The 26342-nt window shown below is 42.8% G+C and overlaps 1 protein-coding gene across 1 annotated transcript; it reads left to right on the top strand.

Moving 5' to 3' along the window:
* The first annotated feature begins 1534 nt into the window (after nt 1-1534).
* On the top strand, nt 1535-3182 carry LOC127336648 (hydroxycinnamoyltransferase 4). The gene is made up of 2 exons (XM_051363485.2): nt 1535-2007; nt 2131-3182. Exons 1-2 carry the CDS (start codon nt 1597-1599, stop codon nt 3013-3015), a joined length of 1296 nt encoding a protein of 431 aa, XP_051219445.1. The 5' UTR covers nt 1535-1596; the 3' UTR covers nt 3016-3182.
* The last annotated feature ends 23160 nt before the right edge of the window (nt 3183-26342 follow it).

Below are 26342 nucleotides of genomic sequence, written 5' to 3'. Positions count from 1 at the left end.
GCAAATGGCCTCGGGCGTGTAGGAATTATCGAGGACGGCACGCATCAAGGATGCAAGGACGAACTCGAGATGCACTCTATACCTAGCTGGGGTGAAAAAGTGGCGAGGACAATAGGACAATAACTGTGGCCAAAGGACATAGCGGCTTGCTAGGGTTATTGATTAGAGCAGTAGGAACCACGGCGTAAAACGAGAAATCATGGTCATGGGTTCGAACATGAATTTCACGTGTATATTTGGACATTTTATGTTTGCACACATCGTGAAAAAACAGATCACACCAGACTGGAGCATTGAAGTTATTTTTTTACGAATGTCCATAAAAATACTTTTCCCATAACTTTGTTTAAAAGCATAAAATATCCGAATGTACACAAAAGTTTTTTTTTTGGATTTTGACATTTTAAAATATGCATTTTGACAATGGGGCATATAAACTTTGAAGCCAAAGTGATTTTTTTGGTTCATCATATGCGAACTACCACAATTAGGAGATTTCTTGTTTACGGTATTAGGAAGAAAAATTCAACCAAACGTTTCTACTGGGAGCTCTCGCCTCATTTCAGCTAGCTAATAATCAAGGATACTGCTGGTTATCTACTGGTGCACAAGTTTGCTCCGTTCGTGATCATCAGTTCAGCGTACAGAGGATCGCGGCCTTTTTACAGAGGTGTGTACACGATTGGAGGATACGGCTAAGGACTTTGTTACCCTACATGGGTGACAGCATAATCTCAAGATTGCTCCTCCAGAATCTTAGCTTTCCGGGCTGCGTCCTGAGTATTGCTACTATGTCGTTTACATGTATTATCGCTTCTTTAAAACTTGATACTTTTGGTTTGCGGCTGTGTGCATCCCAGTTATGCAGAGATCAGGTGTAATGCTTAAACCTTTTAAGTAATGAAATCGCTCTTTATAAAAAAAAAAGCTAATGATCAAGGCAAGAAGCAACGTGCGGTTGTATTCACGATCTTTAGGAATTGGGTACGACTCCACGTATTAGGTGGTAACGGGCGTGTATAAGACAAACTTTATGTAACAATGTTTTATGGATCGGACACGGCGTGCAGGTTATTTAGCAGAAGTTTGGGACGATATTTCATATACAAATTTAATAGTAAAGATATATGGTACAAAGAAGTCTCTGCAATTTTACAAACATGTTTCAATAATGTTGGGTGCCATAAGCACATATGTTGGATGTGTTGACTTCTTTTTTTGCTACAAATAATGATAAACCTTACCAATATTTTGGCTACAACCAAAGGATTTATTGCATAAACTTTTGTTTTTAGCTACGTACCCAGCAGCGAAGGGCAGCCGGGCAGGTCGCCATATGCAGTGCCGATGCCGTCCACACACGGGTAAGCCACCGCATATCTCTCCTCTCTTTTCAGCTCTCACACAGCACCAGGTAGCCAAGATCACTGCGCATGATTGAGCCACGTCGCACAATCGGACGGCATGGACATCAGGTGGCCTCGGAGGCCTCCTTGCCCGCAGCTATATATATCTTTTAGATACACGACATCGAGTCTCTGCGTTCAGCATCCTTTCTGATCAGTGAGCCTAGCTAGCTCGTAGACAGGTGGTGTGATGGAGTCGGTGCGAGTGGTGGAGAGGAGCGTGGTGGTGCCGAGCGAGGGGACGCCGATGAGGCGGTTGTGGCTCTCCAGCCTCGACGTGGACACGGCCGCGAGGGGCTACGTCCCCGTGATGTACCTGTACGGCTGCAAGCCCGACGTGCCCTCCGAGGACGTGGTGGAAAGGCTCAAGGCAGCGTTAGCCGACGCGCTGGTTCCCTTCTACCCAGTTGCTGGCCGTCTGGCTGCAGATAGCAGCGGGCGGCCAGAGATCGACTGCAATGCTAAGGGCGTCCTCTTCACCGTGGCGCGCTCCGACGACCTCACAGCCGACTACGTTCGTGGTTTTGCAGCATTGTCGGAGCTAAGGAAACTCTTCGTCCCTACCGTCGACGTTGAGTCGGGCGCCATGTGGGCAGTTCAGGTATGAAATTTCTATCTTACTTATTTCCCAAACTAGCTAGGGCAACTGAACAAGGCACGCATGTACTCTCCGGCCTTCATCATGCATGCTGGCAATAATCCTATACGCGCGGCGCGCATGCAGTTGACATTCCTCAAGTGTGGAGGTGTCGTCATGGGGACGGCTTTACACCATGTTCTCGGCGACGCTCCAAGCGCCGCCAACTTCATACGGACATGGTGTACGATGGCATGTGGATCCAAGCTCGTCGACGACGATCTTCCCTGCCACGACCGAGGACTCATGTGTGCCCGCTCTCCACCAACCGTGGACAAGGATTTACTACACTCGGTGATGTCTCCCAAGATATCTCTCAGCGCGGCGGCCAGGCCCGTCGTCTTCAAAGTCTTCCACGTCTCCGCCGACCAGGTCGCCGACCTCAAGCGCCTGTGCCAGCGGACTAGCACCTTCCGCGCCGTCACCGCGCACGTGTGGCGCTGCGCGGTCACCGCTCGAGGGCTGGCGCCGGGCATCCGTGCGCGGATCAGCTTCCTTGCCAGCCTCCGTCGCCACGTAAGGACGCGCCTTCCGCCAGGCTACTTCGGCAACACCAGCATCATGCTGAGCGCCACGGCAGCTGTGACAGACATCGTCTCCGGCACGCTCGCCTCCATCTCCGACACAATCGGCGCTCCAGTCCAACGCCTCAATAATGAAGTGGCACACTCGGCGATCGACTACCTGGAGCTGGAGCTCGCTCGTGCCGACAACAACGAGCCTCCGCCGCCCAAGGAGGGCAGCTTGCCGGACACCGACCTCAAGGTAGTCAGCTGGCTTGGCATGCCAACGCGAGACGCCGATTTTGGGTTGGGGATGCCAGAGTTCACACGACCACCAGACGGTTCCACCCCCGGGGTCGTACTTCTGGATAGCGCCGACAACGGCGACGGCGTTCTTGTGTCAGCTTACCTGGAGCCGGCGAGCATCAATCAGTTTGGGAAGCTCCTCTCCACCACACCAGCGTATTAGTCATTTTCTGCCAAGCGCGCTGTGCCCTACCACTTGATGACTTCTTTAATTCTCGATGTGCATTTTCAAATTGTGAGCTACTGTAGCAGTCGTTTCATCTATTGCCACGCTGTCGGTTAAGTTCATGTAAGCTATTCTTCAGGGTTATTTTGCTTGTTTTCAGTTTCGGTTTTTTAAGCCGGACTCGATTCGATTTCAAGGTGAATAAAAATAAATTAAGAGCAGAAACCGGAAAAGATAGCTGCATCCTAGTGATCGAATGAACCATTCACATACGATACCAATTCCCTTGTCACGCGATATTTTACTTGTCCGAGCTTTGATCTTCGGTATCACTCTATACCTTGTTCAACCTCGTCTCCTGACAAGTACTCTTTACTCGTACCGTGGTATGTGGTCTCTTATGAACTTATTCATATGCTTGCAAGACATTAGACGACATTCCACCGAGAGGGCCCAGAGTATATCTATCCGTCATCGGGATGGACAAATCCCACTGTTGATCCATATGCCTCAACTCATACTTTCCGGATACTTAATCCCACCTTTATAACCACCCATTTACGCAGTGGCGTTTGATGTAATCAAAGTACCTTTCCGGTATAAGTGATTTATATGATCTCATGGTCATAAGGACTAGGTAACTATGTATCGAAAGCTTATAGCAAATAACTTAATGACGTGATCTTATGCTACGCTTAATTGGGTGTGTCCATTACATCATTCATACAATGATATAACCTTGTTATTAATAACATCCAATGTTCATGATTATGAAACTAATCATCCATTAATCAACAAGCTAGTTTAAGAGGCATACTAGGGACTATTTGTTTGTCTACATATCACACATGTACTAATGTTTCGGTTAATACAATTAGAGCATGATATATAAACATTTATCATAAACATATAGATATAAATAATAACCACTTTATTATTGCCTCTAGATCATATCTCCTTCAGTCTCCCACTTGCACTAGAGTCAATAATCTAGTTTGTATTTGTAAAGATATAACACCTTGGCCTTCCGGTGCTTTATCATGTATTGCTCACGGGAGAGGTTTTAGTCAACGGATCTGACATCCTCAGAAACGTATGTATTTTGTAATTCATTTGCGTCTCAACGCATCACTCATTTCCAAAAGAGTCGGCATTAAATATGTTTGATCTTCTGGTGGAACCTTAATTCCGCGGTCTGAAATAAGTCACTAATATTGTCACATACAATATAGCTTCAAAGTTCTGACACTATCGGAACTACACCAAGTTCTCAAAGAACTTCTTGACTCAACATCCTCAGTCATTTGTCAAAACAATGACATACTCTGCCTTTGTTTGTAGAATCCGTCACAATATTTAGAACTCTTCTAAATCTAACATAGACAACTTCTAGCTTATTGTGCTACCTTTGAAACAATACTTAGTCTAATTTGAGATTGAAATTCTATTTTTATATGTGACAAAACAAATATCGGTGTAATCACATTACAGCGACTTGTTTGTCATTTCTCCATACAAAACTATATATATATCCTTGGTTCTTCTAAAGTACTCAAGGATACTCTTACTGTCGTCCAATGATCATCTCATGAATCATTCTGGTATATGCTCATAACATTTTAGAGCACAGGACATCTGATTGTGTACATATTATTCGTGATCCATAATCACTCATGTGTTTTTACTCATTGAGTATCAGATACACTCAAGTCTTGTTAAAACTTCACATGACAAGAACATTTTCTTAATATTTCTATATTGAAATATTTCAATATCCATTCCATGTACTTTGACTTAAACTTATTATGTGTTTCAGTCTATCTTCATAGATCTTGACACTGAATTTGTTTCAGTCCATATCCTTTCATTGAAGTTAATTTCTCAATGAAACCTTTTAATCAAGTATATAATTACATCATTTATAACCAACTATATGTCACCTACATAAAGTATTATAAATATGTCTTAGCGCTCCCACTTAATTTCTTGCAAATGCAAGCCTCTTCATCGTCTCTGATGAAATCAAAAACTCTTTGACTATTTCATCTGGTGAAGATTCCAACTCCGCGATACTTACTTCATCCAATTGAAGTTCGTATATCTATCTAGTATTCCACGAACCAACAAAAATCTTGGTTGTATCTTGTATACACCTTTAATACACACTTCTGATAAGTAATGTATTTTGCCATCCTACTAACATATCTCATAAAGGAAATATGTAGTGATTACTAGAATAATCCATATAGACTTTAAGCATTGCTACGGAAGATCTAATCTTGTCGTAGTCAACTCTTTGAACTTTGTCGTAAACAACTTTTCGACAAGTCAAGCTTCTTCAAGGATATTTCATCCAAGTCCATCAATTTTATAGATCCATTTACTTTCAAAAAGTATTTGGATTTCATGGCGTATAGCCATTTTAACGGAGTCAGGGCCCATCATAACTTCTTTGTTTGTAGTTGGTTTATCATTGTTCACAATCAATCCTTTGTCCACAAATCATTTATTTGATCACAAAGTAAAGCATACCTACAAGGTTCAATATGTACTTCGATCTCCATGGCTAAAACACTTTGTAGTCATGGGAGCCATGATCGTCGTGGTCGCTTCCGGAACCAATTTCCGATGCTGCGCTACTCTGATCATTATGCTCAGGTTCATAAACCTTATCAAGTTCTATTGTCCTCCCACTCAAATATTTCGCTAGAAAACAATTTCTTTGAAATAAGCAAGTAACATTAACAAACACTTTTGTCGTTTACTTCACAGTGGAAAGAATTCCCAATCAATTCTTTGGGATAACCTACAAAGATATTTATCCGATTTTGGTTGTAAACTTTTAGACCAAAATTTAAAGAAAGGACTATCAGGGTTTATACCCATGCCATAACTCGTATGGTGCCATTTCTACGGATCATGATGATGCTCTATTTAGTGTAAAAGTGGTAGTCACTAAAGCATAATCCACAAAAATATAATGGCGTTATAATATTTTATCTCATCATTAATCCAACAAGTTTTGGATACATCTCTCGGATACTACATCATCATTATGATACTCCAAGAAATGTGAGTTGTAGAACAATTTCATGACTCTCTTAGATGTTCGCTAAAACTCGTAATTCAAATATTTTCACCATGATCCAATCATAGATATTTGACTTTTCTATTACGATGATTTCCACTTCATGCTGAAATTTATTTGAATTCATTCAAATATTTCAAACTTCTTCCTTATTGAATATATCCACATATATACTCAATTCATTGTTGAAAGTTTTCATGAAGTAGAAGAATCTCCCGCACACAACTATGCCCAGTGAACCACATACATCATCATGTATTTTTCACTAAGTTAGTTGCCCGTTCTACTCTTGGCCTATGAACGGTATTTTAATCATTCTCTTTAGAAAAGATTTGCAAGCGCCAAATAATTCAAAAATCAAATGACTCCAAAATCCATTTGCATGGAGTTCCTTCATGCGTTCCTTTCTAACATGACCTAAATGGCGGTTCCACAAATACGTGGAATTCAAATCATTTGCCTTATGGCATTTTAGCGTCAGTGTTATGTATGTGTGTTTCACCATTAAGATTTATAATAACTTATCCATCGTACATGGAGTAATGTCATAATTTGAACAACTCATTGTTTTCATTTGACCAGAGCAAAATAACAATTATTAAGTTCTTTATTATAAATTCTAAGGGCTAGATAGAATGCCAACGACGAACATAATAACACTTTATTTTGTTCCAGACGTGTATTCCTATCATATTCCTTGTCAGTCACTTAGGCCATTGTATTCTTGTATTGTGTTGTTTTGTATGACACTTCATACCAACCAATATAGTACTAATACCCAAGAATTTCATAGTGTGACCTAACTAGGAATACAACCATAACATGTATATCATTTATATACACCTGAGCTAGACTTTCTAGTCTTTTCTTTTTTTCTGCCAAAATATCTTTTGCAGTTTCTCTTTTAGCTTTCCTCATTATTTAGAAAAACATTTCAACATCAATAACTTCTAGGTTTGTTGGTCAAATACCAATAACCTTGAGGTTCTTACTTTGAAGTTGATCATCATATGACAAGTGTTCCGGATTTCTCTATTAATAACCTTTTAATATGATGAACAATTTCACTCATAATTTTATCCATCATATCATGAAGAATTTTCGAGACCATGTCTGTACATGCTAGGCTCGTAAAGTTTAACCTTAGTATTCGCATGTGCAAATCTGGCTTGTACCCGTTGTAAGCACACGTAGAATCTATAACACCCGATCATCACGTGATGCTTCGAAACGACTGATGACGCGTAAAGCACACGCTCGTTGGGAACCCCAAGTGGAAGGTGTGATGCGTACAGCAGCAAGTTTCCCTCAGTAAGAAACCAAGGTTTATCGAACCAGTAGGAGTCAAGAAGCACGTTGAAGGTTGATGGCGGCGAGATGTAGTGCGGCGCAACACCAGGGATTCCGGCGCCAACGTGGAACCTGCACAACACAACCAAAGTACTTTGCCCCAACGAAACAGTGAGGTTGTCAATCTCACCGGCTTGCTGTAACAAAGGATTAACCGTATTGTGTGGAAGATGATTGTTTGCGAAAACAAGAGAACAAGTATTGCGATGATTGTATTTCAGTAAAGAGAATTGGACCGGGGTCCACAGTTCACTAGAGGTGTCTCTCCCATAAGACAAACAGCATGTTGGGTGAACAAATTACAGTTGGGCAATTGACAAATAAAGAGGGCATGACAATGCACATACATATCATGATGAGTATAGTGAGATTTAATTGGGCATTACGACAAAGTACATAGACCGCCATCCAACTGCATCTATGCCTAAAAAGTCCACCTTCAGGTTATCATCCGAACCCCCTCCAGTATTAAGTTGCAAAGCAACAGACAATTGCATTAAGTATGGTGCGTAATGTAATCAACAACTACATCCTTAGACATAGCATCAATGTTTTATCCCTAGTGGCAACAGCACAACACAACCTTAGAACTTTTCATCCTTTGTCCCGGTGTCAATGCGAGGCATGAACCCACTATCGAGCATAAGTACTCCCTCTTGGAGTTACAAGCATCTACTTGGCCAGAGCATCTACTAGTAACGGAAAGCATGCAAGATCATAAACAACACATAAGTATAACTTTGATAATCAACATAACAAGTATTCTCTATTCATCGGATCCCAACAAACGCAACATATAGAATTGCAGATAGATGATCTTGATCATGTTAGGCAGCTCACAAGATCCGACAATGATAGCACAATGGGGAGAAGACAACCATCTAGCTACTGCTATGGACCCATAGTCCAGGGGTAGACTACTCACACATCACACCGGAGGCGACCATGGCGGCGTAGAGTCCTCCGGGAGATGATTCCCCTCTCCGGCAGGGTGCCGGAGGCGATCTCTGGATCCCCGAGATGGGATCGGCGTTGGCGGCGTCTCCGGAAGGTTTTCCGTATCGTGGCTCTCGGTGCGGGGGTTTCGTCACGGAGGCTATTTGTAGGCGGAAGGGCAGGTCAAGAGGCGGCACGGGGCCCCACACCACGGGCCGCGCGGCCAAGGGGGCCGCGCCGCCCTAGGGTGTGGCCCCCTCGTGGCCCCTCTTCGTCTCTCCTTCGGACTTCTGGAAGCTTCGTGGAAAAATAGGCCCCTGGGCTTTGATTTCGTCCAATTCCGAGAATATTTCCTTACTAGGATTTCTGAAACCAAAAACAGCGAAAACAAAGAATCGGCACTTCGGCATCTTGTTAATAGGTTAGTTCCAGAAAATGCACGAATATGACATAAAGTGTGCATAAAACATGTAGATAACATCAATAATGTGGCATGGAACATAAGAAATTATCGATACGCCGGAGACGTATCAGCATCCCCAAGCTTAGTTCTGCTCGTCCCGAGCAGGTAAAACGATAACACAGATAATTTCTGGAGTGACATGCCATCATAATCTTGATCATACTATTTGTAAAGCATATGTAGTGAATGCAGCGATCAAAACAATGTATATGACATGAGTAAACAAGTGAATCATAAAGCAAAGACTTTTCATGAATAGCACTTCAAGACAAGCATCAATTAAGTCTTGCATAAGAGTTAACTCATAAAGCAATAATTCAAAGTAAAAGCATTGAAGCAACACAAAAGAAGATTAAGTTTCTGCGGTTGCTTTTAACTTGTAACATGTATATCTCATAGATATTGTCAACATAGAGTAATATAATAAATGCAATAGGCAAATATGTAGGAATCAATGCACAGTTCACACAAGTGTTTGCTTCTTGAGGTGGAGAGAAATAGGTGAACTGACTCAACATTGAAAGTAAAAGAACGGTCCTCATAGAGGAAAAGCATCGATTGCTATATTTGTGCTAGAGCTTTGATTTTGAAAACATGAAACAATTTTGTCAACGGTAGTAATAAAGCATATGCATCATGTAAATTATATCTTATAAGTTGCAAGCCTCATGCATAGTGTACCAATAGTGCCCGCACCTTGTCCTAATTAGCTTGGACTACCTGGATTATCACCGCAATACATATGCTTTAACCAAGTATCACAAAGGGGTACCTCTATGCACTTTGTACAAAGGTCTAAGGAGAAAGCTCGCATTTGGATTTCTCGCTTTTGATAATTCTCAACTTAGACATCCATACCGGGACAACATAGACAACAGATAATGGACTCCTCTTTTAATGCTTTAAGCATTCAACAACAATTAATTCTTTTCTCATTAGAGATTTGAGGATGTTTGTCCAAAACTGAAACTTCCACCATGGATCATGGCTTTAGTTAGCGGCCCAATGTTCTTCTCTAACAATATGCATGCTCAAACCATTCAACTCAGTGTAGATCGCCCTTACTTTAGACAAGACGAACATGCATAGCAACTCACATGAAATTCAACAATGAATAGTTGATGGCGTCCCCAGTAAACATGGTTATCGCACAACAAGCAACTTAATAAGAGATAAAGTGCATAATTACATATTCAATACCACAATAGTTTTTAAGCTATTTGTCCCATGAGCTATATATTGCAAAGGTGAATGATGGAATTTTAAAGGTAGCACTCAAGCAATTTACTTTGGAATGGCGGAAAATACCATGTAGTAGGTAGGTATGGTGGACACAAATGGCATAGTGGTTGGCTCAAGTATTTTGGATGCATGAGAAGTATTCCCTCTCGATACAAGGTTTAGGCTAGCAAGGCTTATTTGAAACAAACACAAGGATGAACCGGTGCAGCAAAACTCACATAAAAGACATATTGAAAATATTATAAGACTCTACACCGTCTTCCTTGTTGTTCAAACTCAATACTAGAAATTATCTAGACCTTAGAGAAACCAAATATGCAAACCAAATTTTAGCATGCTCTATGTATTTCTTCATTAATGGGTGCAAAGCATATGATGCAAGAGCTTAATCATGAGCACAACAATTGCCAAGTATCACATTACCCAAGACATTAATAGCAATTACTACATGTATCATTTCCCAATTCCAACCATATAAAGATTTAACGAAGGAGAAACTTCGCCATGAATACTATGAGTAGAAACCAAGGACATACTTGTCCATATGCTACAGCGGAGCGTGTCTCTCTCCCATAAAGTGAATGCTAGGATCCATTTTATTCAAACAAAACAAAAAACAAAAACAAACCGACGCTCCAAGAAAAAGCACATAAGATGTGATGGAATAAAAATATAGTTTCAGGGGAGGAACCTGATAATGTTGTCGATGAAGAAGGGGATGCCTTGGGCATCCCCAAGCTTAGACGCCTGAGTCTTCTTGATATATGCAGGGGTGAACCACCGGGGGCATCCCCAAGCTTAGAGCTTTCACTCTCCTTGATCATGTTGCATCATACTCCTCTCTTGATCCTTGAAAACTTCCTCCACACCAAACTCGAAACAACTCATTAGAGGGTTAGTGCACAATATAAATTAACATATTCAGAGGTGACACAATCATTCTTAACACTTCTGGACATTGCATAATGCTACTGGACATTAGTGGATCAAAGAAATTCATCCAACATAGCAAAAGAGGCAATGCGAAATAAAAGGCAGAATCTGTCAAAACAGAACAGTTCGTATTGACGAATTTTAAAATGGCACCAGACTTGCTCAAATGAAAATGCTCAAATTGAATGAAAGTTGCGTACATATCTGAGGATCAAGCACGTAAATTGGCTTAATTTTCTGAGCTACCTACAGGGAGGTGGACCCAGATTCGTGACAGCAAAGAAATCTGGAACTGTGCAGTAATCCAAATCTAGTACTTACTTTTCTATCAACGGCTTAACTTGGCACAACAAAACACAAAACTAAGATAAGGAGAGGTTGCTACAGTAGTAAACAACTTCCAAGACACAAAATAAAAACAAAGTACTGTAGGTAAAATAACACATGGGTTATCTCCCAAGAAGTTCTTTCTTTATAGCCATTAAGATGGGCTCAGCAGTTTTAATGATGCACTCGCAAGAAATAGTATTTGAAGCAAAAGAGAGCATCAAGAGGCAAATTCAAAACAATTTTAAGCCTAACATGCTTCCTATGAAAAGGAATCTTGTACACAAATAAATTCATGAAAAGCAAAGTGACAAGATCAGGAAGATAAAACAAGTGTAGTTTCAAAAATTTCAGCACATAGAGAGGTGTTTTAGTAACATGAAAATTTCTACAACCATATTTTCCTCTCTCATAATAACTTTCAGTAGCATCATGAGCAAACTCAACAATATAACTATCACATAAAGCATTCTTATCATGAGTCTCATGCATAAAATTATTACTCTCCACATAGGCATAATCAATTTTATTAGTTGTAGTGGGAGCAAATTCAACAAAGTAGCTATCATTATTATTCTCATCATCAAATATAGGAGGCATATTGTAATCATAATCAAATTTATCCTCCATAACAGGCGGTACTAAAAGACCAATATCATTATCATAAATAGGAGGCAAAGTATCATCAAAGTAAATTTTCTCCTCAATACTTGGGGGAATAAAAAGATCATGAAAACCAGCTTCCCCAAGCTTAGAACTTTCTATATTATTATCAACAATGGTGTTCAAAGCGTTCATACTAATATTACTACCAGCATGCAAATAAGATTCCATAGGTTTTTTAATTTTTGCATCAAACAATCCATGTTTTAAATCAGGAAATAGAAATAGAAGCTCATTCTTGTCCATTATGCCAAACTAGTGAAATAAAAACATGCATGATATTAAGTAAAGTAAAACAAGTAACTAATTTTTTGTGTGTTTTTGATATAGCAAACAAGATAGCAAATAAAGTAAAACTAGCAACTAATTTTTTTGTATTTTGATTTAGTGCAGCAAACAAAGTAGTAAATAAAACTAAGCAAGACAAAAACAAAGTAAAGAGATTGAGAAGTGGAGACTCCCCTTGCAGCGTGTCTTGATCTCCCCGGCAACAGCGCCAGAAATTTACTTGCTGGCGTGTAGTTGACGTGGGAGTTAGAGATCTTTGCGGTGTAGCTTTTCTTCAGATCCCCGGCAACGGCACCAGAAATTTAGCTTGATGACGCGTAAAGCACACGCTCGTTGGGAACCCCAAGTGGAAGGTGTGATGCGTACAGCAGCAAGTTTCCCTCAGTAAGAAACCAAGGTTTATCGAACCAGTAGGAGTCAAGAAGCACGTTGAAGGTTGATGGCGGCGAGATGTAGTGCGGCGCAACACCAGGGATTCCGGCGCCAACGTGGAACCTGCACAACACAACCAAAGTACTTTGCCCCAACGAAACAGTGAGGTTGTCAATCTCACCGGCTTGCTGTAACAAAGGATTAACCGTATTGTGTGGAAGATGATTGTTTGCAGAAAACAGTAGAACAAGTATTGCAGTAGATTGTATTTCAGTAAAGAGAATTGGACCGGGGTCCATAGTTCACTAGAGGTGTCTCTCCCATAAGACAAACAGCATGTTGGGTGAACAAATTACAGTTGGGCAATTGACAAATAAAGAGAGCATGACAATGCACATACATATCATGATGAGTATAGTGAGATTTAATTGGGCATTACGACAAAGTACATAGACCGCCATCCAACTGCATCTATGCCTAAAAAGTCCACCTTCAGGTTATCATCCGAACCCCCTCCAGTATTAAGTTGCAAAGCAACAGACAATTGCATTAAGTATGGTGCGTAATGTAATCAACACCTACATCCTTAGACAGCGCATCAATGTTTTATCCCTAGTGGCAACAAGACAACACAACCTTAGAACTTTTACATCCTTTGTCCCGGTGTCAATGCAGGCATGAACCCACTATCGAGCATAAGTACTCCCTCTTGGAGTTACAAGCATCTACTTGGCCAGAGCATCTACTAGTAACGGAAAGCATGCAAGATCATAAACAACACATAAGTATAACTTTGATAATCGACATAACAAGTATTCTCTATTCATCGGATCCCAACAAACGCAACATATAGAATTACAGATAGATGATCTTGATCATGTTAGGCAGCTCACAAGATCCGACAATGATAGCACAATGGGGAGAAGACAACCATCTAGCTACTGCTATGGACCCATAGTCCAGGGGTAGACTACTCACACATCACACCGGAGGCGACCATGGCGGCGTAGAGTCCTCCGGGAGATGATTCCCCTCTCCGGCAGGGTGCCGGAGGCGATCTCCTGGATCCCCCGAGATGGGATCGGCGTTGGCGGCGTCTCTGGAAGGTTTTCCGTATCGTGGCTCTCGGTACTGGGGGTTTCGTCACGGAGGCTATTTGTAGGCGGAAGGGCAGGTCAAGAGGCGGCACGGGGGCCCCACACCACAGGGCCGCGCGGCCAAGGGGGCCGCGCCGCCTAGGGTGTGGCCCCCTCGTGGCCCCTCTTCGTCTCTCCTTCGGACTTACGGAAGCTTCGTGGAAAAATAGGCCCTGGGCTTTGATTTCGTCAATTCCGAGAATATTTCCTTACTAGGATTTCTGAAACCAAAAACAGCAGAAAACAAGAATCGGCACTTCGGCATCTTGTTAATAGGTTAGTTCCAGAAAATGCACGAATATGACATAAAGTGTGCATAAAACATGTAGATAACATCAATAATGTGGCATGGAACATAAGAAATTATCGATACGTCGGAGACGTATCAACGACGAGTCTTAGCAACGGTGCATACTAAGGACAATCACTTCATGGATATGCGAATATCGTTAGTGCCCCAATAGTTGGAGGATTGGGACGCCTTGCGTCTTCAACCTTCGTGCATTCCCATAAAACTTATGAGTTTATGTAGTCTCACCAAAATATATTCTATCATCTTGCAATAAGGTCTTAGATATCACATATATCTCATACCTTGATTATTTCTGAAAACTAAATTTTCAGCTCCTTATTTTTCAAACAGATTTGAACTTCAAGTTTTACGGAGACAAGATAACTTTAGGTACTAATTGAAACCACAACTCTTTGAATCAACAATGTGAGGTTTACTAAAAGTTTGCAATAGGACTTAATCATTTCTTGATTCTTTAACAATACGGTACCAGTCCGTAAAGTTTCTTATCAGACTTAACAGTATTTCTATCTCAATTACAAGACTAGCGCATGGTAGAAAACGGATGCCAATACTACAAAATTAATTCAAAATACTACTCAGACTAAGTTCATGATAATTAGTTCATGTTTTAATCTAATTACTAATGAACTCCCACTTAATACAACATCCCTCATAGTTGTTAAGTGGTACACGATCCACATCCACTACACCAAAACCGATCATCACGTGAGATGATGTAGCTTCAATGGTGAACATCAATCATGTTGATCATATCATCCATATGACTCGTGTTCAACCTTTCGGTTTCCGTTGTCCCGAGGCCATGTCTGTACATGCTAGGCTCGTCAAGCAAACCCAAGTATTCAATCTATCACACCCGTTGTATGTGATCGTTGAATCTATCACATCCGATCATCACGAGATGCTTCGAAACGACGAACTGTACAACGGTGCATACGAGGGGAGAACACTTTATTATCTTGATATTAATGTGAGGGATCATCTTATAATGCTACCGTCGCGATCTAAACAAAATAAGATGCATAAAGGATTAACATCACATGCAATTCATATGTGATATGATATGGCCCTTTAGTCTTTGCGCCTTCGATCTTCAACTCCAAAGCACGGACATGATCTCCATCATCAACGGGCATGATCTCCATCATCGTCGGCGTAGCGTCAAGGTTCATGGCGCCGTCTTCATGGTTGTTCACCTCATGTAGCAACTATTACAACTACTTTGAAATACTACTCAACATGAAATTTAAAGACAACCATAAGGCTCCTGCCGGTTGCCACAATACAATAATGATCATCTCATACATATTCATTATCACATTATGGCCATATCACATCACCAAACCCTGCAAAAACAAGTTAGACGTCTCTAATTTGGCTTGCATATTTTACGTGGTTTAGGGTTTTCGAGTAAGATCTAATCTACCTACGAACATGAACCACAACGGTGATACTAGTGTTGTCAATAGAAGAGTAAATTGAATCTTCACTATAGTAGGAGAGACAGACACCCGCAAAGCCTCTTATGCAATACAAGTTGCATGTCGAACAAGGAACAAGTCTCATGAACGCGGTCATGTAAAGTTAGTCCGAGCCGCTTCATCCCACTATGCCACAAAGATGCAAAGTACTCAAACTAAAGATAACTAGAGCATCAACGCCCACAAAACCATTGTGTTCTACTCGTGCAACCATCTATGCATAGACACGGCTCTGATACCACTGTAGGGATTCGTTGCATAGAAAACAAAAAATTTCCTACCGCGAGAACGCAATCCAAGCCAAGATGCAATCTAGAAGACGGGAGCAACGAGGGGATGATCAAGACTAACCCTTGAAGATTTCCAAAGCCTATAAGAGTAGGCTCTTATTGCTGCGGTAGACGATCACTTGCCGCTTGCAAAAGCGCGTAGAAGATCTTGATCACGGTGCCACAATCGGGCAGCACCTCCGTACTCGGTCACATGTTCGGTGTTGATGAAGACGACGTCCTTCTCCCCGTTCCAGCGGGCAGCGGAAGTAGTAGCTCCTCCTTGAATCCGGCAGCACGACGGCGTGGTGGCGGTGGTGGTGGAGATCTCCGGTGGAGCTTCGCTAAGCGTGCGGGAGAAGAGGAGGAGAGAGGGGGCGGCTAGGGTTTGGGAGAGGGGGTGGCCGGCCACCTAGGGGTGCGGCCAAGCTATGGGCTTGTGGTGGTCAGCCCCCTCTCCTATGCCCCTCATTATATAGGTGGAAGCCCCAAGTGTTGGACTACAAGTCTTCGAATAAGACCCGAACCAAAAACCTTCCATGTGTAGGGAAACCTACCCAAGGTGGGAATCCCACTTGGGGTGGGATTCCCCCCTTCCATGAGGGGGTTTGGCCGGCCACCCTTGGGGAGTCCACCTTGGACTCCTCCCCTTTAGGGTTGGCTGGCCATGCAAGGTGGAGTCCTTCCGGGACTCTACTTTCCATGGTGATTTCTTCCGGACTTTTCTAGAACCTTCTAGAACCTGCCATAAATGCACCGGATCATTTCCAAACTTGGAATATGACTTCCTATATATGAATCTTATTCTCCGGACCATTCCGGAACTCCTCGTGATGTCCGGGATCTCATCCGGGACTCCGAACAAATATTCGAACTCCATTCCATATTCAAGTTCTACCATTTCAACATCAAACCTTAAGTGTGTCACCCTACGGTTCGCGAACTATGTGGACATGGTTGAGTACTCACTCCGACCAATAACCAATAGCGGGATCTGGAGATCCATAATGGCTCCCACATATTCAACGATGACTTTAGTGATCGAATGAACCATTCACATACGATACCAATTCCCTTTGTCACGCGAGCTTTGATCTTCGGTATCACTCTATACCTTGTTCAACCTCGTCTCCTGACAAGTACTCTTTACTCGTACCGTGGTATGTGGTCTCTTATGAACTTATTCATATGCTTGCAAGACATTAGACGACATTCCACCGAGAGGGCCCAGAGTATATCTATCCGTCATCGGTATGGACAAATCCCACTGTTGATCCATATGCCTCAACTCATACTTTCCGGATACTTAATCCCACCTTTATAACCACCCATTTACGCAGTGGCGTTTGATGTAATCAAAGTACCTTTCCGGTATAAGTGATTTATATGATCTCATGGTCATAAGGACTAGGTAACTATGTATCAAAAGCTTATAGCAAATAACTTAATGACGTGATCTTATGCTACGCTTAATTGGGTGTGTCCATTACATCATTCATACAATGATATAACCTTGTTATTAATAACATCCAATGTTCATGATTATGAAACTAATCATCCATTAATCAACAAGCTAGTTTAAGAGGCATACTAGGGACTATTTGTTTGTCTACATATCACACATGTACTAATGTTTCGGTTAATACAATTATAGCATGATATATAAACATTTATCATAAACATATAGATATAAATAATAACCACTTTATTATTGCCTCTAGAGCATATCTCCTTCAAAAACTTCCTCCACACCAAACTCAAAACAACTCATTAGAGGGTTACTGCATAATCAAAATTCACATGTTCAGAGGTGACATAATCATTCTTAACACTTCTGGATATTGCACAAAGCTACTGAAAGTTAATGGAATAAAGAAATCCATCAAGCATAGCAAAACAGGCAATGCGAAATAAAAGGCAGAATCTGTCAAAACAGAACAGTCCGTAAAGACGAATTTTATAGGTGCACCAGACTTGCTCAGATGAAAATGCTCAAATTGAATGAAAGTTGTGTACGTATCTGAGGATCACTAACGTAAATTGGCAGAATTTTCTGAGTTACCTACAGAAACTATTGCTCAAATTCGTGACAGCAAGAAATCTGTTTCTGCGCAGCAATCCAAATCTAGTACGAACCTTACTATCAAAGACTTTACTTGGCACAACAATGCAACAAAATTAAGATAAGGAGTGGTTGCTACAGTATTAACAACTTCCAAGACTCAGATGTAAAACAAAAGTACTGTAGTAAATCATGGGTTGTCTCCCATAAGCGCTTTTCTTTAACGCCTTTCAGCTAGGCGCAGAAAGTGTGTATCAAGTATTATCAAGAGATGAAGCATTAGATGCTCCATTATCTATAGTGGTATTAAGAGCTTTGTAAATTTTAGGCCTATAATGGTTTTTTTGGTTTAGGCAACTTAGAGACATACATGAACTTTTGCTCCTTACCCACATAAGCTTTCTCCTTAAATTTAATAGAAGAAAAAGTTGAACCCAATGTTCCCATAGCCTCTTCAAGTTCACTAATCCTTTGGGTTTGATTATCATGAATACCACAAGCTTCTAAGATGGCAATTCTCTCATTAATTCCACCTAGAGATTTATCAAGTTTGTCGGTGCTATCAAGTAATGCTCCCAAATTAGTCTCAATACTTGGAAGATTTTGCTCTATGGTTTCCAACTTTTTCATGACATCTTCAAGAGAGATTTCAATTTTAAATTTATTAATAGGTGGTATTCCAAATATACTCTCAATAATGCAACTAGCTTCTAAAGCAGGAGTGCCTAGGAAATTACCCCCCCCCCCCCTGCAAGACAATCAAGAACATACCTATTCCAGCTAGAGATACCAACATAAAAATTCCTAAGTAGGATAGTGGTGGAGTGTTTCTTAGTGCACCTATTATGAGCATCACTAATTCTATACCAAGCATCTTTTAAACATTCTCCCCCTTGTTGCTTAAATAACGAACTTCAACTTCAGGATTACTCATTTTAGCAATAGTAAATAAAGCAAACTAGATAAAGTAAATGCAAGTAACTAATTTTTTTGTGTTTTTAATATGGCAAACAAGATAGTAAATAAAGTAAAACTAACAACTAATTTTTTTGTGTTTTGTTTTAGTGCAGCAAACAAAGAAGTAAATAAAAGTAAAGCAAGACAAAAACAAAGTAAAGAGATTGGAAGTGGAGACTCCCCTTGCAGCGTGTCTTGATCTCCCCGGCAACGGCGCCAGAAATTTACTTGCTGCGCGTAGTTGACGTATGTCTGTCCGATCACCACGCGCCCGTGGGGACCCCCAAGAGGAAGGTGTGATGCGTACATCAGTAAGTTTCCCTCAGTAAGAAACCAAGGTTTATCGAACCAGTAGGAGCCAAGAAGCACGTCGAAGGTTGATGGCGGCGGAGTGTAGTGCGGCGCAACACCAGGGATCCGGCACCAACGTGGAACCTGCACAACACAACCAAATTACTTTGCCCCAACGTGACAGTGAGGTTGTCAATCTCACCGGCTTGCTGTAACAAAGGATTAATTGTATAGTGTGGAAAATTATGAAGAACAGTAAAGAACAAGTATTGCAGTAGATTGTATTCGATGTAAAAGAATGGACCGGGGTCCACAGTTCACTAGTGGTGTCTCTCCCATAAGATAAATAGCATGTTGGGTGAACAAATTACAGTTGGGCAATTGACAAATAAAGAGGGCATGACCATGCACATACATGTTATGATGAGTATTGTGAAATTCAATTGGGCATTACGACAAAGTACATAGACCGCTATCCAACATGCATCTATGCCTAAAAAGTCCACCTTCAGGTTATCATCCGAACCCCCTCTAGTATTAAGTTGCAAACAACAGACAATTGCATTAAGTATGGTGTGTAATGTAATCAACAAATACATCCTTAGACATAGCATTGATGTTTTATCCATAGTGCCAACATCACATCCACAACCTTAGGGGTTGTTGTCACTCCCCCAGATTTAATGGAGACATGAACCCACTATCGAGCATAAATACTCCCTCTTGGAGTTACAAGTAAAAACTTGGCCAGAGCCTCTACTAGCAACGGAGAGCATGCAAGATCATAAACAACACATAGATAATAGATTGATAATCAACATAACATAGCATTCACTATTCATCAGATCCCAACAAACGCAACATGTGGCATTACAAATAGATGATCTTGATCATGTTAGGCAGCTCACAAGATCCAACAATGATAGCACAATTAGGAGAAGATGACCATCTAGCTACTGCTATGGACCCATAGTCCAGGGGTGAACTACTCACACATCACTCCGGAGGCGACCATGGCGGTGAAGAGTCCTCCGGGAGATGATTCCCCTCTCTGGCAGGGTGCCGGAGGCAATCTCCTGAATCCCCCGAGATGGGATTGGCGGCGGCGGTGTCTCTAGAAGGTTTTACGTATCGTGGCTCTCGGTACTGGGGTATTTGCGACAAAGACTTTAAGTAGGCGGAAGGGCGGAGTTGGAGGGCTGACGGGCCCCACACGCTAGGGTCGCGCGGGCCCCCCTGGGCCGCGCCGCCCTAGTGTGGCGGCGCCTCGTCGCCCCACTTCGGTTCCCTTTCGGTGTTCTGGAAGCTTCGTGGAAAAATAGGCCCTTGGGCGTTGATTTCGTCCAATTCCGAGAATATTTCCTTACTAGGATTTCTGAAACCAAAAACAGCAGAAAACAGCAACTCGCTCTTCGGCATCTCGTTAATAGGTTAGTGCCGGAAAATGCATAAATATGACATAAAGTATGTATAAAACTTGTGTGTATCATCATAAAACAAGCATGGAACATAAGAAATTATCGATACGTTGGAGACGTATCAAGTGACACCTTTGCTTCTCTAACACCTGGGAGACCCAGGCGGATCTGCATTGGTCTTCCACCTTTATTTCCTGCTCAGGGGCGGATTGGGTGGGTTTTGAAATTTCCAGATCCAAGGCGGAATCTTCCTTGGGAAGCTCCTGCATCTCAGATCGGATCTTCGCGACTGCGTCCTGCTCAGCGGCGGTCGCGTCAGCGTTACTTACCAGTGGGTTTCCGTCGGAATCGACGGTTTCCCCGATGAAGATGTGTATGCCGCCAACTGGGACGATGGAGAGCTTGACGGGGTTTGTCTTACCCGGAATCCAGCACTCATCTGGAGGGACGATCGGCAGATTTCCGGCGTAAAGGACGTGCCCCACAGCGATGGTGTCGTCGTAGCTTCCCATGGCGGAACCCTCCCGATTCCGGCCTCCAGACGCCGCAGGCCCCACGATGGGCGCCAACTGTCGTTGCCTAATCGACGGTGCCTCGGAGGAGGGATCCTCACGAAGGGGAGAAGAAGTAGGGGCCATAGGGCGGAGTGCACACGGGACGGCGGTACGCGATTTACCCAGCTTCGGAACACATGCACGATGACAGGGCATACTGCTACTTGTCTGGAATTATCTAGGCGCTTTCGCGATGTTACAATGAGTTGTGGTTGTGCCTCTAGGGCTCCCGGAATCCGGCTTATAAAGGCGCGCGGATCTAGGGTTTACATGGAGAGTCCTAGCCGGATTACAGGTTGCCTAACTACGGTACAATGTCTTGCCGTGCACGTCAAGGATCCGCCTTCCCTTATACGTCGTACCGGATCCGGGTTCCTAATGGGCCTTCATGGATCCGGGTTGCTCCAAAGGTCGGTTGGATCCGGCTCCCTTCTCCTGGGCCGGACTTCATCCTTCAGGATCAACAGCAACTGGGCCGCCCGATGGGCCACATGCCACATCACCATCTATGGGCCACCCGGGCTTGCCAGATCTAGGCACTGTCGATGGTACACCCATGAAGTATACCCACAACAGGGATCAACATATGGAGGTGGGTGTGGCGCTCCCGCTATTCTGAGCTGGTGCTGATTTTCGTCCATAATTGCGGGAGGAGGTGGAAGGTGAATCTCGCTCCTGGGCCCTTGGGGATTTCTATTTGTTGCTTGAGCATTGGCTTGCCCCGCAAACCTCAACATTGCTTGAAAATTTCGATAGTCCTTCTGCAGATGTCCTGACTGCCTCTTCCCATTGCTATCGAGGTAAAAATGCATCTGACACGGCCCGTTCATCATATCCTCGGGAGACACGAAAGGTCTCTAGAACCTTGGCCACTATTTTGCCTGTTATTTCGGGAGTCATCTCTATTATCGCCTCGCTGCTCGCTGCTCCGTTGATATTCATCTCTATTGCCTCCTCCATTAATTCCTCGGAAACCAGCCGATATTTGGCCAGGAGCGTCATAACTCGAGAACTGCCGAGAAAATCGTCGTCTATTTTCGAAATTTCGACTACGGTCCTCTTCAGGCGACCTGTGCCGCTTATTGTGAACAACATCTTCTCCATATGCCCACCTGTTTTCTATCTCCATCAATGCTGATACTGTCTTTGGGTTGGTTCTCCCCAAGTCTTCGACAAAATCTCCTCGTCGGATCCCCAAGTTGAGATATGTTCTCTGCCGAGTTGTTAATGATGTTCCACCTTTGGATGTACTTTCTCATTGATTCATCATGCTTTTGTCGACACACTCTCAACTCTTCTAGTGATGCGGGTTTTTTGCAGGTGGATCAGAAGTTCTTGACGAACACATCCTCGAAACTGTCCCAGCTATCGATGGAACCCGGAGGGAGCTTCTTTATCCAAGATCGCGTGGCTCCACTTAGATGTACTTGGATGCTCTGCATGGCTGTTGCTCTGGTTCCTCCTATCAGTTTCATCGTCTCGAGATAATCGACTAGCCAATCCTCTGGATCTTGTAGGCCGTCGAATTTTTTGAAATTATCGGGTAATTTAAACCCTGAAGGAACTCGAGTTTTCCGGACCCTTCTTGTAAAGCACGGCAGCCCACACATATCCTCGTCATCTATCTCGGGGGAATGCCGATGTTCCCTTCTATTTTGTCATGCTCTGCCCACTCGCGCCTGTGCTGCTATGTCTCTTGCTCCACTTGCTCTCTCGGGACCTGGTGCTGCTGCAGTAGGTCGTGGACTATTTTGCCTTGCTGATCCTTCGGGAGGCGACGTGACAAACGCCGTTCCCATGGCCCCAACTCCTGCCATGGCCATGTTGTACAATGCTTCTCTTGGATCTCCGGGAGGTGGCTTGGATGCGAGGATGAACGCTTGCGTCGCCATGTATCCAGCTTCTGGTGTCTTAGGGATAATGTTCCCTCTCGTGTCTATCGACATAAAGGACATATCGAGGTTTTGAACCAGATTCTCCCTATCAGCCTCAGGTATGTTTTGCAGCCGAGATCTTGCTCTATTTCGAGCTTCTCTGTGACTATCTCCCGAAGTTCCTGAATGTCGGCTTAGCTCCGCCCTTCGCCTGCTTGACGCGGAAGCTGCCTCCCTTCTTCTATTCAAAGCAGCTGTCTGTTCTTCCAATTCTCTTCCAACACGGGCAAGTCAATATTGGTACGCCTGCAATTCTTCCGATGTAGCAGTTGTAGTCATTGGTTCTGTACCATCCATAGCTCTTGTGGCTCTGTCCCATGCTTCTTGTGGAAGTTGAACCCTTAAACATGGTGTAGGCCCGACATATTTAGTGCCTAAACCTCGCCTAAGGTCAGCGGGATCGACATATGGATTTCCCAAATCGTCGAAAGCCTCTGATGTCTCCTCCTGGTCGCGACTTGGTTCTCCGATGGCATAAATCTGATGATATTTTGGATACTGAACCTTGTTGGGTTTGGTGACACCATCATAGAGATTGGTGAAGACCTCTCCAATAGTAGTGGATCTGTCGATGAAGTTGAAGCTGCCGATGTTGCTCGAGTCATCGCTTATAATGGAGTCTGCAGATGACTCGAAGGACATGTCGCTGAAGATCTTGGCGAGTTTTTCACTTGCCATAGTGCTGATGAAGCGTGGCGACGAAATGTCCTTGTCGCCTGACTCGATTGACGATGTTAAATTCGAAAAATCGGGATCGACCGCCGATAATCCCGACGAGATCGGAATTTCGAGACGATACGCTCCTTCTTTCTCGACGCGGAAGTGGAACTTTCCGAACGTCATCTCCATGGGTTCCTCCAGATACGCATATGCATCCAAACGGGAGGGCGGGTGAGGAAAAAAATCGACTAGATCAGTTTCGATCTGTTTACCTCTGTCCATCGCGTTGCTTGCAGTTGATGAAGTCGACGATCTTGAACGTGTCATCGAGATCAGATCCTTGACACCTCTAATCCCCACAGACGGCGCCAATTGACAAGGGATTAACTTATCAATGCCTACAAGTTGTAGACTAGGGTTTTAGTCGGAAGTAGAGGGCAAGTAGATCTCGAAGGTTTCAGCCGAAAAGTACTCGACGATGTGAAAACTAGGGTTTCGTGAGACAATGAATCGATGCTCTCTTTGTCCCTCGACTCCCCCTTATATAGGAGGCGGAGCCGAGGGATTCGTAATACACAAGTTACAGAGTCCGGGAGGGTTTCCAACCCATCCCTCAAGATTACAAGTAGTATTTCCTAATACAACTCTAGCTTTCCTTAATAATAACTTGGGCTTCCGATTCTTCTTATTCTTCGAGTCGTGGCCCTTTAGTAAACCCCGGGTACCATCTTCGGCAGGCCCATTGGGGATGCCTATGTCAGATAATTTATGTTTGCTGGACTAGCAAGGATTTTTTATTTGGTTTATATTGAAGCAATTATCCTACTCTTGCACCACTAATGTCACCCCGGCACATAGAAAAGAAATGGGAGAAAATGGTGTTGAAGTTTTTTGACAGGGAATGGAGGAACACCACACCAAGATCTATCTAATAATGGCGACTACCATAAGCTTGGGAATGCCCAATGAACCCCACTGGACCTACTTAAACTATCGGTTTCCAAACCCCTAAACTTTGTTTTTTGAGCAACATACAATGGTCGCATAAACTTGGAGCGTCCTTGTTAGTGTAATGTCTAGTTTTTCTTGGAAATAAATGAGACAAACATGATAGATATTTTTGCATGCTTAGGAAAGAGCTATTGAAACAAACTATCCCATGATTGAAGGCCTTGATTAAAATAAGTTGTATGCCATGAAAAGAAAAAGGGAATGAAAGCACAGAACTGAAATTCAAAGTTATGCTTAGTGTTGCTAGTTTCAAATACTTTGATGAATGATATTTTTCTAGTTCCTTAGTTAGTGCTACCTTTTTCTCATATACATGGATGTTTAATACTAAGGAACCTTGTTGATAATAAATGTTTGGCACTATAGACACTAAAGAACGCTTCTAGATCTTTTGCTAGCCCAAAGATTCTCAAAACAAGCTAAGACTTGTTTCCAAACACCTCCAACCAAACGCCCACTATACTTACATATGCGACATTTTCTACTACAATTATAATATGTGTTCTATGCCTCCAAATACTACAAAATATATCTTTTGTGTGGTTTTAATACCATGATAAAGTAAGGTGTGGGGTGATACCACAATGGAAAGTTATGTGGTTGGCATTTTATAAGTTGTTTGTTAGCTCAACCATGTTATTCTAGAGAAAGCTTTCACTTGATATCATGTTATTTTATCTATGGATGCCCATCAGTGTGAAATGAAATGGAACACTATGGAGTTTGCATATAATGAGAGAGACACCTAGGCTGCAAACCAAAGCCATGACGAATCATGATGAAAGTTTACAACTTGAACATTATGTGAAGCAATTTTATAAAAAGTCACTACGGGAGAGACGCCGTGTGCCGACGGCCAAATGTCGGGGCGGTCGGCACAGAGGCCTCCAGCTACCGGCGACGGAGCTCACCGTCGGCGCAGCATGGCCGTCGGCACAACACACGGCTAATTTGCTAACTTGGTGTTACATGGCTAAGTTGCTAACTCCCTCAAACATGTAGGGATTGGGAGAATCCGGGAATGTCTCTGCTGATGGTACACCGATGCACCCCGGTCGCTGTTCTCCTGGTGCTTCTGGCGCAGCTCGACATGGTTCTATTTCCGGTGGCTCTCGTCGTGGTTCTACCTCCCCGAGCACCGTCGAAGTACCTTTCCCACTAGTAGAAAAAGGGGCTTCCGTCCAGGCCTTTAGTACCGGTTTCCTTACGAACCGGTACTAAAGGGTGCATTAGTACCGGTTGCACTGCCCAGGTCTTTAGTACCGGTTCGTAAGGACCTTTAGTACCGGTTCGTGACACGAACCGGTACTAAAGGGTTAGCGTTAGCCGGAAAACCTTTAGTACCGGTTCGTGACACGAACCGGTACTAAAGGGTAGACCTTTAGCACCTCCACACCCCCAACCCCCCGTCGATCACCTTTTTTTGCTTTATAAAATACAAATGAAAATGATAAAAAAGTCAAAAAATAAAATGGTTTCAGATTCTTATATGTTATGCAACCTACTATCGGGCGAAATTAAGAAATTCGAATTTCGACTTTTTTTGCAAAAAAAGTTTGAAAAATGGTAAAAC

Source organism: Lolium perenne, chromosome 2 (assembly GCF_019359855.2).
Source record: "Lolium perenne isolate Kyuss_39 chromosome 2, Kyuss_2.0, whole genome shotgun sequence".
NCBI lineage: Eukaryota > Viridiplantae > Streptophyta > Magnoliopsida > Poales > Poaceae > Lolium > Lolium perenne.
The sequence above is the reverse complement of the archived record's forward strand: the minus strand, read 5'-3'. Positions and strand labels throughout refer to the sequence as shown.

Bases quoted from the DNA above. Each gene is read 5' to 3' on its own strand.
- LOC127336648 (XM_051363485.2), top strand. From the start codon at position 1,597: ATGGAGTCGGTGCGAGTGGTGGAGAGGAGCGTGGTGGTGCCGAGCGAG. The intron at 2,008-2,130 runs GTATGAAATTTC...GCGCGCATGCAG, and splicing joins GCGCCATGTGGGCAGTTCAG to TTGACATTCCTCAAGTGTGG.